The sequence below is a fragment of the Ochotona curzoniae genome, unplaced genomic scaffold (genome assembly GCF_017591425.1).
Source record: "Ochotona curzoniae isolate NIBS_2020 unplaced genomic scaffold, NIBS_Ocur_1.0 patch142, whole genome shotgun sequence".
Classification (NCBI taxonomy): domain Eukaryota; kingdom Metazoa; phylum Chordata; class Mammalia; order Lagomorpha; family Ochotonidae; genus Ochotona; species Ochotona curzoniae.
In genome coordinates this window covers 277,534-289,541 of record NW_024466687.1, presented here as the reverse complement: position 1 = coordinate 289,541, position 12,008 = coordinate 277,534, and the positions used below count along the sequence as shown (strand labels likewise).

The 12,008-nt window shown below is 42.6% G+C and overlaps 1 protein-coding gene across 1 annotated transcript; it reads left to right on the top strand.

The window, feature by feature from the left end:
* The first annotated feature begins 558 nt into the window (after nt 1-558).
* LOC121166477 (hydroxyacid oxidase 2-like) lies at nt 559-10,889 on the top strand. The gene is made up of 7 exons (XM_040995604.1): nt 559-689; nt 2,919-3,070; nt 4,631-4,914; nt 6,139-6,348; nt 9,141-9,299; nt 9,610-9,679; nt 10,715-10,889. Exons 1-7 carry the CDS (start codon nt 559-561, stop codon nt 10,768-10,770), a joined length of 1,062 nt encoding a protein of 353 aa, XP_040851538.1. The 3' UTR covers nt 10,771-10,889.
* The last annotated feature ends 1,119 nt before the right edge of the window (nt 10,890-12,008 follow it).

The following is a 12,008-nucleotide window of genomic DNA, read 5'->3' as shown; positions in this document are numbered from 1 at the left end:
AATTCTGACTCTCAAGTAAAATAAATAAATGTTTACCAAAAACAAAACAAAACAAACAAAAACGCCTTCAACTGCTTCCTCTATAATAGCCAGAACTCAGTGACAGCAGTACTGATTCAATCCAGTTTTCCCAGATAGTAACTCCAACACTGACTGCATGGGAAAACCACCAAGAAGCAAAGCGAGTGAGGCACAGAGGAGTTGGATACCCTGGAATGGACACTCTGGAAGACGACACACATGGTGAGGCTTGTGCTGTCGGCACATCGAAGCAATGGAGACAGCGTGGAGGCACGGAGGATGGGCCTCGATGCAAGAAAAGGGAACTTTTTGTGAGAATCGTTTGAATGATGCTAGGGATGCAACTCATTCTTGAGTGATATGCAGAGTGGAGTGGCAAGACAGGACTTATTTAGAAGACTAAATGATCAGGACTTGGGCATTAGAAAAAAGCAGGCGTGAGCTCTCCACTGACACATCAATTCATGCTCCATCTTTACGCTGAAGAGTTCTTCATGAGTTTTGTTTGTTTTTTTTTATCCCTTTAAAGGTGCAGAAATGCCTTTGGTGTGTTTGACAGACTTCGAGGCGCATGCACGCGAGCGGCTGTCTAAGTTAACTTGGGATTTTATTGAAGGTGGAGCTGATGATGACATCACACGGAATGACAACACAGCTGCATTTAGAAAGTTTGTTCCTCTGTATCCTTTCTGTTGTTGAACTGAGGTGCCTGGGTGATAGCGGTCTTGGCTTCTGCCGCCGAGGAGCACAGAATGCTCGTAATAATGATGTATTTTCTTGGCTGTTTTGATTTGTTCTTTGGGGAGAAGGTCAGAGGCTGGAGAGAGGGCAGATGCAAAGAAGTTCTACAGTTACACACCCTCTTTCTGCATTCCATGGGCATTGCAATGGACAAGACAGGACAGGACAGGATAGAATATGGGTCACCCAGGTAGTGGGGAGAAATCTACTAGATGTTAAAAGTTTGCCAACTCCTGGGCTGAAAGCAAAATGTGAGACATTAGAGAAGACTGGGGAAGTACGAAGATTCAAAGAATCATGGGATTGATAGAAGATGGATACATGGGAGATGAGTGAACTTCCGGAATAGGAAGCATGTGGATCAGCCAGCACAACCCACAGGCCAAGCTTGGCTCACCACCTGTCTTCATATAGTTCACAAGCAAAAGATGCTTATTGCTATTATTTTAATGGTGGGGGAGGAAAAACAAAGAAAACATAACTATTTGTGACACATAATTATTGCATGACATTCAAATGTCAGTGTCCAGAAGTAAAGTTTTATGGACACTCAGCAGCCATGCTGACTCGTTGCCTGTTGTTGACAGCTGTTTTAATGTTGTAGCAGCAGATTTGAATGATTTTAACAGTGGCAGTGTGTCCTGCAAGGTGTAAAGTGTTGTCTATCTGATCCTGTTTAAAAAGTTGGCTACTCCTGTGATGGACAAAACTGAAAAATAAGATCCAAACTGAAAACTATTTTCTGTAATATTATACTCAGTCAGCACCAACTAGGCACTTTTCAATTATGTATCTTTGTGTCTTCATAAAACTAGTAGAAAATTTTGGATTACTATACTGATTTCAGACAGGAAGTGATAAATATGACTTCATCCACATTTACATAATTGTTATCTCCAAAATCTATCTCTAAGTTTGAGTACAGAAGTAATATTTTGTAGAAAAAAACAGGAAAAAGTATGAGATCCTGAGGCTAAACATTCACGTGCCATATAATTATGTTTTACTTCCTTAATATCGGTAAACTCTCCCATTCTTTCCCTTTTTCTTTTAAAGATTTATTATTATTTTTTTTATTGGAAAGGCAGATATACAAAGAGAAGGCTCTTCCATCCACTGGTTCACTCCCCAAGAGGCCACAATGGCCAGAGCTAAATCAATCAGAAGCCAGGAGCCAGGAATTTTTTATAGGTCACTCACATGGCTGGCAGGTTCCCAAGGTTTTGTGCCATCCTCTACTGCTCTCTCAGGTCACACCAGGGAGCTGGATGGAAACTGAGCAGCCAGGATATGAACTGGCACACATTTGAGATTCCAGCGCATGCAAGGGTTTAGCCGCCAGGCTATTGACTGGATCCTCTCTTTTTCTTTTCTTTTTTTCCATAATTAATTTTTATTGGAAAGGCAGATTTACAGAGAGAAGGAAAAAAGACAAAGAGAAAGATCTGCCATCCACTGGTTCACTCCTATAGTGACCACACTAGCTGGAGCTGAACTGATCCAAAGCCAAGAGCTTCTTACTGGCAAGTGCAGGGTCCCAAAGCTTTGGGCTGTCCTCACCTGCTTTCCCAGACCACAAGCAGGGAGCTGGATGGGAAGTGGAACAGCCAGGACACAAACCAGCATCCATATGGAATCCCAGTGCATTCAAGATGAGGATATAGCCCCCAAGCTAACGCTTCAGGCCCTCTCCTATCCTTTCCTAAAGTAGTATTTAGATCAAATCATAACCTCATGACTCCTGGATTTCTCAGTTCCAGAAAAACTGCTTTTACCTTGAAAGGGAAAAAGCCTGGTATTCTTTTCTATCTTTACTCCTTCTTATGATAACTCCATCAGATTCTCCAAAAGTGGAAATTCTGATCAGGATGGAAATTCTGATCAGGACACACAATTCAGAGACACAGACCAAACTCGACCTAGAGTGACGTGCAGCATGCATGCACTACTAGTTCAGAGAAGGCCAGATCCACATGGAATGGGGTACTGGGACAGCATCTTGAAGAGCAGACTCCTGCTGGGTGTCCAGCCATGTGGATGCACCAAGGTTTCACAGAACCTGGTCTGGTTTATACTTGGAGGTCTCAGATTCTGACAAAGCCCCTGGGCGGGAGAGTAATGCTACCCACAGGAAGTCTCTTTTCTGTCTGGCACAGGATCCGCCTGCGCCCCCGGTACCTGAGAGATGTGTCAGAAGTGGACCTCAGGACCACCATCCAAGGCGAGGAGATCAGCGTTCCCATCTGCATTGCACCCACAGCCTTCCACTGCTTTGTCTGGCCAGATGGGGAGATGAGCACAGCCCGGGGTATGAACCACACACTTTGAGGCTCCTGCCACAGCTACAGGTGTGCCAGATATCTCCCTCAGAGCAGTGGCAGGGAATGTCAGGGCTGCTCATAGAAGAGCCTCGAGGACAGCAGCCTGATCGAATTAAGGATGATGGGAAAGGAAATGCTTACAGCTGTGTGTGCAAGATAGTGAAAGCTGTGCTTCCCAAGATGAAGAGTTGCTTGAGTGGGAGAAAGGCTACTGCTGAATAGCTGGGGGCTGCGGTTCCCACTAAGTTATCCCCAAAAGAGAGGCACTAGGTTGTTAATATGGTCCCAGGAGTAGGGCTTTATGGAGCCCCCATGGGTCAGGGCTGCAGCGTGAATCTCTGACTTGATGTGAGAAGAGAATCATGCAGTTAGGTCCTGCTCCCAGGCTCTGACAGTTGCTGTTCTGTAGATTGGCCACGTCCCTTCACCTCAGTCCTCTTGGTGCATACAAGGTCCCCTGTAAGTGTCCTAGTGGCCTTTATTCTCTGCGACATCCTCTGCCATCAGTTATAGAAGAAGACATGGGCTGAAGGAACTCTTTTGTGACTCCTTTGTAATCCTCATTGTAGGTTAAATCTGATTTTGTGCATCTCTCAGTGCTTCTCTGGGGTCTTTTCCTTTGACTCTGAAATGGAGTTAAAATGAATCCAAGGATTTGGAGTTAAAAGCAACGTCTGTCTTGATGGGATTAGGAGCCAGATCTGTCGAGGTTGATACAGGAAATATCTAATGTATGACATTTCACTATCAGATGTGCTGCTTGGAGGTGGGGAAAAACAGTAAGGGCATTTCTGGCTGACATGAAGAGGTCATGTCATTTTGATTAAGCCTGATTTTCTTCACATGGGCTTATGGCATGATCATGGGATGAACCTGCTAGAGAAACCCACTGAAATGATTTGTGGGAAATTAGAACTAGGCAATTCAGCAGTAATAGTGATGTCAACATTGTCTTCATGATCCTCAGCTCACTATTACCATTCTTACATATTCACTTTGCAAGTTAAAGGATATTTCCTTACCAGGTATTCTATCTGATTTCATAACAGCTAAAAGGAAAGGTATTATTAATTCCTCCATTTTATAGATTTAGAAAAATGAGACTGAAAACCACATAGCAAAAGTAATATAATTCAGATACCACTACCAAGTTCAGGTTTTGCACTGGGGGTGTCTCTCCTCTTCTGTTCTCTCTAATCCCATTCTTCAGGAATTTGTAAGAAGCCTGCTCACCTATCCAAAGGCTATAAAGCAGTCAATATCATTTTAGGGATGAAATGGCATCTCCAGTTGGAAATATTTTATTAGGAGATCCAGCCAGGGCTTGCAAAACAAAATACACAGAGGACGGCTGGGACACCCTAAGGCTGTCAGGCAAACTGAATCACCTGCCATCCCTTCCAAGTGGAAGCAAGTCAAGTTTCATCTTCATTCATGGGTCAAGCTGGCTGGAGAGCACACACACACACACACCCCTCTCTAGGGCTTCTTAACTCAGTCTAGAACACCTCCGCCCTCTGACTGGAGTCATGTCATTTGCTTTGCAGCTGCCCAAGCAGCTGGCATCTGCTACATCACCAGTACATATGCCAGCTGTGGCCTTGAAGACATTGTCACCACTGCCCCCAGAGGACTCCGATGGTTCCAACTCTACGTGCATCCAGACAGGCAGCTCAACAAACAACTGATCCAAAGGGTTGAATCACTGGGATTCAAGGCTTTGGTAATCACTGTGGATGTACCTGTGCTGGGCAACAGGAGGCAGGATGTTAGAAACCAATTGGATCTGACGATGCATCTAACGCAAACCCATCTTCAATCAACCAAAGAGGTAGGAAGGATAGGAGATTCAATGGGCAAGCACCACAGAAGGTACATTTCTTTCCTTCCTTCTCCTTTTCTTCTCAATTTTATGTTCACAATGTTTATTGGATACCTGCTTGTGCCACAGACAGGAATGCAACAGCTCAAAAGATAGATCTGCTTCCTGCTCCCCAAAGCTTCCTGATAAGCAAACATGAGATCAGATGTTCTCACCATAGGAGCTGCCCAACCTGTCAACCAGCAGTGTTCTGGCCAGGGTTGGATGCTGAGTGCAGGGATAGCTATGAAAATCATGCTGGCATATAAGAGAAAAACAACCTAAAGCTATTCATTCACCATTTTCTATGCTGACATACCTAGAAAATGATAAATTTGGATTTACAAATCAACTGATTCTTGGAAAAGATTGTTCATGGGAAAGGCATCTGGCCAGCTGTCCAGCCAGCTCTGGCCCTCACATTGTGCTGCCTTGAAAAGATAAATTGGGATCTCTGCACACCCAGAACTCATCCATGGAACAACACCTGGGGATCCCTAGGCTCTGGTAGCACTTGTCTGTGGACTGTCTAAACCAGGAGACCACAGAGGGCATTTCCCACATTAAAATCCCTCAATTGATCAGGATGAAATGTCCAAAAGAGATGTTCCTTGGCCATGGTGGAGAAGGTGGTTGCAGATTTTGCAGCCAGTATGTAGCTGTGACACTCAAGTACCTGAGTGCTTACTTACTCTCCACACATCAGCCCAGAGGTGCTGTGTGCAATGTGCTCAGATTCCAGAGGCACACTGGGATTTATGGATACTGGATGCACACAATGAGTCAGTGTGAAGTACTGTGCAATATCTGAGTATGATTCAAGTATTGCTTAGCTTTTATTGTCCTCTGCATGTATCAACCATAACATATCAAAGGGACCTATAGATGCCTTTGCTTATCCATGTCATATAACTAAACTCTGAATTTCTTTTTAAAAATCAAGACTGAGTCTTACCTGTCTTTGTGTTCCCATATCCTAGCATGACAATGAAGCAGACACATAATTAATAGTTAATAAATAAGTAATGGAAGCCAAAATGCTTTGTGTAAATTTTGCAAGGAGAGAAGATTGCTAAATTTGGAACTTCTCATTTCTAGCCTAAAAATGAAAGGTCTCCAAATGCATCTAATCTTCGGGATGGGTAATGCAGGCTTATAGGAGTTGACCAAATTCTCTTTTTTTAATCTCCGCAGAGAAATTCAATACCTCATCTCCAAATGTCTCCCATTAGCGCATCTCTCTGTTGGAATGATCTTGCATGGCTTCAGAGTATAACTCGATTGCCCATCATCCTTAAAGGGATCTTAACAAAAGAGGATGCAGAGTTAGCTGTGAAGCACAATGTTCGTGGCATCATTGTTTCCAACCATGGTGGGAGACAACTTGACGAAGTTCCTGCATCAGTGAGTAGGAATGTGTGTTTGTGAGTGCTGTGTAGGTCCATGTCCACACTCAGATTGAACAGTCTCGTGCACTTCCCCTTTTCGTTACCACATACATCGCATTTTGAGGATTTTGAGTTTCAGCAACAGCCTAGTGCTGTCATGCTATTTTTCTAAACTTCTATTATCTGTAAGTTGCTCAACAGCACTCCCTGTATTACCAGTGGAGATGATAAAGTTTAGACTTAAAGATTAAATCTGTAATACCTTTTTGTTTATTTTTCTAAAAAAAGGTATGAACTAAACTAACAAACCCGAGGTTATCTGGAGACTGCTTAGGTTAGTGTGAGGCTAGAGAGGTATCCAACTGAAGCTCAAAATTTAAGAAAGTATCAAAAAACCTGGCATTGGTAGAAAGTCCAGCATTCTGTTGTCAAGACGAGAGTCCACCTTTATTCAGAAGTAGAGATGCTTACTTCAATATATCTTCACTTTACGGTTTTCCTGCCTCCTAGGTATCTATTGATTTTGTATTTTATGTGAAGATTGCCTGCTACCAGAGAACATATGATATTTCTACCATTGTTTATACCTACAATGTCATGATACACTTAAATAGAAGAATGATGGACTCGTGACTGTTGTTGAAAGACTCTATGATTATAGTTATACAGGGAAAAACAATTGGGAAGGGATGGGGAAGATGGAAGGGAAAAAAACTGTATCAGATAACTAACTAACTAAATAAGAACTTCCACCCCCCCCCCAAAAAAAAACTAGCAAGATAAGAAACTGTATTTTTCTATTTAAAAATTCAAAATTAATACCCCAAATTTCATGTTACCAATATTTTAAATGAAGACAGGATCCAAGCCTGAACTTAAATAACCCTGTCATACTCACCTCACTTCAATTTTGAGCCGAAATTAAAACAAAAACAAACATACAAAACCTGATTTATGAATACAAGCCTTTGGCCAAAAGATCAAAATTTGCTTTTTGATTCTTTGAAATGTTGCGTTCAAATATGAAGTAGATGAACCTAGTAAAGGATGACTGAAAAGTTGTTCCCCAAGGACTCTAATGACGGTCCTGTTCTGACCCATTAAAATTAAACTCCAAGGCTGACAGTGTGGCATAGCAGGTAAAGCTGCCACCTGCAATGTCAGAATGCTATATTGGAATTAGCTCGAGTCCTGGCTGCTCCACTTAAAAAAAAAAGATTTATTTATTTTTATTGTAAAGGTAGAGAGAGATAGAGAAAAATCCTCCATCTGCTTGTTCACTCCCCAAGTGGCAGTAATGGCTGGCCTGGCTGCTCCACTTCTGATCTAGCTCCCTACTAATGTGCCTAGGAAAACAGTGGAAAATGGCTGAACCAGGAACCATGGGAACCAGGAAGAAGCTCCTGGCTCCTAGCTTTAAATTGACCCAGCGGGGGTCATTGTAGCAATTTGGGAAATGAACCATGAGATAAAAGATTTCCCTCTCTCTTTCTTTTCCTCTCTCTCTCTCTCTCTCTCTCTCTCTCCCTCTTTCTCTTTTCCTCTCTCTGTAAACTCTGGCTTTCTTTTTTTTCTCTCTCTCTCTCTTTTTAAATTATATTTTGACAATCTTTACATAGTTAATTAGGGTAAAAAGGTTCAAGGGCTACAGAAAAGTGAGTAAGACTATTATTTTTTCCATATTGTTTCCTTAATGTTTAAAGGGGGGGGGTATAAACTCTGCCTTTCAAATGAATAAATAAATTAAAAAAAAAATTAACTCCAAAGCCAAACTGCACCCTAGGCTGACATCCACATCCTATTCTGGTTTGGAACCTAGCATCTATTTCATGTCCAGAAGAATGTGTATAAGGATATATACCTTTTCATAATATCATAGAACAGTTCTAAGTAATACCAGGCTAGGACCATAAAAATCCCATTTTAACCAGAGTTCTTTCCGGTAATGACACTCACGCCCAAAGCATTGAATTTTCCCTCCACCTGTGAATGACAGTTCAAAAGTCTTTCCTGGTCTGTTACTTTGCTTTATCTAAGACTCTCAATCAGGTAGAAGCCAGATGGATTCCAGCAGTCACAGAAGGGTTCCTGGTGCCCATTTCAGAGCCTGCCTCAGAGAAGCACTGATCATTCCAGAACTGCCTCCCCAAGGATCCTCTGCCCTGCTGTCCTCCACCCTAACAGGCTTGGAAGCATCCCAGAGCGGGACTTGGCCTGGGCCAGCTGGGGTAGTCAAGGCCATTTAGCCTCCTTGAGGAAGCTAGATAAGGAAAAAAGAAACATCTTTTGTTTTGCCTTCTCACAGCTTAAATATTGTCACAATATTGGTGCTACAAGCTTACCCCATGTCTCACATAGGCTATAAGGGAGACAAGGACGAACTGAACTATTCAAAAGGGGTAAGAAGGAGCGTCTAGCTCAGAGTTTCCCAAGGCAGATAATGTTGTGGAGACTCAGTCCATGGCCATGCATACTTGTTCGTTGAAAAGTAGTGTTGGAGATCTGATATCTAGATGTGCCATCCTAGAAACAGAGTTGCAGAAAATCAAATGTCACAAAGTTCTTTGCAAAGAGGAATGCCAATGTGCATAACATAATGGCTGGAGGAAGAACCTGCAGAAGGACCCTGGGCCTCGGGAATGTGGCCATCTTTGCAGCCGAGGCTGATAGGCACCAGCAGCCGGAGCACGGAAAAGGAAGGAGATTGTCCTTTCCAGTCCCAGCCCACATTCAGACAGCACCTGTCCCATCACCCCTTCAGGATCAAAATGTAATTCCCAGGGTCCACAAGTTCTCTCTCCTTTGCAGATCGATGCTTTGACAGAAGTGGTGGCTGCTGTGAAAGGGAAAATTGAGGTGTACATGGATGGTGGGGTCCGAACTGGCAACGATGTGCTGAAGGCTCTGGCCCTCGGGGCTAGGTGTGTTTTCCTTGGAAGACCCATCCTGTGGGGTCTGGCCTACAAGGTAAGAGTGGCACCACCAAGACAGAGATCAGAGCTTCTCATTGATTTCCATGTTTTCCTGCAGGTGCCAGATTCTTGAAGCATCACTGCACACAGCAGCCCCATGCTTCCTCTGAGGCAGAAAGCACAGTTCCAACAGCTCTCAGCACTGTCTTTTCTCCTTGCTAGTTTTATTCTCAGCATGACTCTGATTTCATAGCTAACCGCATCCTGCCCACATCTCTGATTGCGAATGGAATTTGTACTCAGTGGATGACCAAGGTGTTCCTGATAACTCTTTATCTCTCCTTTCCCCTCCATCATGGGAGCAGGGTGAACACGGGGTTGAGGAAGTTTTGAACATTTTAAAACGTGAGTTCCACACTTCTATGGCCCTAACAGGTAAGTGTTTGACTTTTCCCCTAATTTCCTGACCTGGCGGAAGAAAATTTAGACTTTGTTTGTTCTTTAGAGAACAAAGCAGCCAGCCTTTCCTCTCTCTAACCGTTTCCTGGTTTGGTAGCTAACAGTGGAGGAACTGGGGAAGACAGGTGCTAGACAGACCCAGAGTTTTCCTCAAGGTTATTATCCATTCCAGGAAAACACTTGCCTCAGTTCTTGCTTCTGCTCAAAATTAGTTCAATTCACAGACTGGTTATGTGCCCATACCTACAAGCTCCCATCCACTCCAATCAGCCTAGGCATGAAACCCAGCCCATTCTTGCATTTCTATTTGTAGGAAAAGACCCCCTTCTTATTACATTTTTGTAGTACTTCTTGGTGAAGTGATGTTTGTGGAGGTGAAGGGGCTTACACCATAGATGAGGGAAGAGCTTCAAGCTTACTGTCTTTCTGCTTTTCCAATACCACTGACATTTCACTACCAGCCCCAAATAATCATGCTGCCTCCCCTTTATCTTTTCACTTCTTTTCTAGAATTGCTCCCTTCACTCTCCATGCCTGTTCTCCTAATAGTCTTTATTTTGTATATGAGTTAAAATCTGTTGGAAAAGTCTTCCTGTGACAGACTTTCCCTTAAAAGTCACTTTACATGAAATATTCACTCGTCTCTTGTGTGATTTCCAAATCTTACTCACCTCCCCTACCCTGGGGTTGCATCCTACATCCCTGAGCCTTATCATAGCTGAGATGAAAGTCAAGGGTAGTTATTGCACACAGGAGTTGATAAAAATATAAAATAAGGTTATGCTGACATTTTGACACAACAGTGTTAAAGGACATCATGGACGTAGGCTCTTTAAATGTCTCTGGAAATAATTAGAATCATATTACTCTTTCTGTCCATATAACATTCTAGCGGGAAAGACAAAGTCATACCATGCGTGTTTCCAATGAATAATCCCCCCACCCACAATGTTCTAGAACACCCACTGGTGTTCTAGAGTAATGAGTTTTGTTCCTTCATTGTTTTTCTAGGTTGCCGGTCAGTTGCTGAGATCAATAAGGACCTGATCCAGTTCCCCAGACTGTAAGGGGTGAAATACTAATAATGAGGCTGTTCAGCAGAAGTCAAATTCATGGCCTGGTGTGCAGTGTTGTCCTGCCTGGATCCCATCCTTTACAATAGCTCATGTGCTGCAATACCAAACTCAGAATTGGTTTCCCCATGTTCTCTCTCACTGCTTCTTGCATTCTGTTCTTCAGGAAGTAGATAGAAATTTTTTTAGAAGTAAAATCGAATTCTATGTCTCTCCATTTTAAAGTCGGTGGCTTCCCCTTCCATTTAATGTAAACCTGCACAGTCACTACCCTTCCAACATGCCAGTTCTTCCATCTTTTGTCCTAATGACTCTTTTTACTCACTATGCTACTACCTTATTGGTTTTCTATTACTCAAACAAACTTCTTGCTTGCCGCTTTCTTTGCTCACTCTGCACAAAATGTTCTTTTCATGGTTGACTCTTTCTTGGAATTTATATCTCAGCTCAACTATCACTTCTTTGATGAGGTGGCAAGATTTCCTGAACCATTCTCTCCGGAATAGACTGTACTTTATTCATCACATCACCCTGTTTTCTCTCCTCCTAGTTCTTATCACAATCTGCAAGGAATATATCCTGTTTATTTTCACTAGCGTTAGTCAGTTACCAGGCTTCGTCAGACTGCTCAGTGTTACATTCTCAAGAGTTCTTGGAGAGGGCTTGAGTGAATATTTCTTAGATACAGCAAAACAAAGATGAATTAAGTTACGTTGGTACATCTGCAGGTGTTTCTCTTAACAGCAGTCTCAGAAGAAGAGCAATGAACCAAGTGGAATAGTTCATTAGCTAAGCCAAAAGACATGAAACTAGGCTGAACACTTTTCTAATCGACCCATGCCATAACATAGTTACACTTCTGCCCAGATATCCTATATGTCCAATGACCGGGCATGGGTACATTAGCACGGAAAACACTGAAAATGAATGTAGTCCCACAGTAGCCTCTCTGACCACCACTAGCCCAATCATAACTTGCCCAGATATTTATATGGGACATAAATCAACCCAAACACCTAGAGAAAGACAATAATGTGTAGCCTCATTAGGCAGTCCTACCTGATTAAGATAGGGATGCCCTCAGGACACAGCAAAAGAGAACTTTGAAATGTCCAAATTATTAATCCCTTTGATTATTTTCAGAAAAAAAATCTTAAAAGAGAAAGTCAGTAATGATTGAAACACCCAGTGGATTACAGTTTTTGTATATCCTATGTATCGCTATGAAAGAG

Coding starts and splice junctions, on each gene's coding strand:
- LOC121166477 (XM_040995604.1), top strand. CDS start 559: ATGCCTTTGGTGTGTTTGACAGACTTCGAGGCGCATGCACGCGAGCGG. Junction 3,071..4,630: donor GGAGATGAGCACAGCCCGGG/GTATGAACCACA, acceptor TTTGCTTTGCAG/CTGCCCAAGCAGCTGGCATC. Junction 4,915..6,138: donor ATCTTCAATCAACCAAAGAG/GTAGGAAGGATA, acceptor TAATCTCCGCAG/AGAAATTCAATACCTCATCT.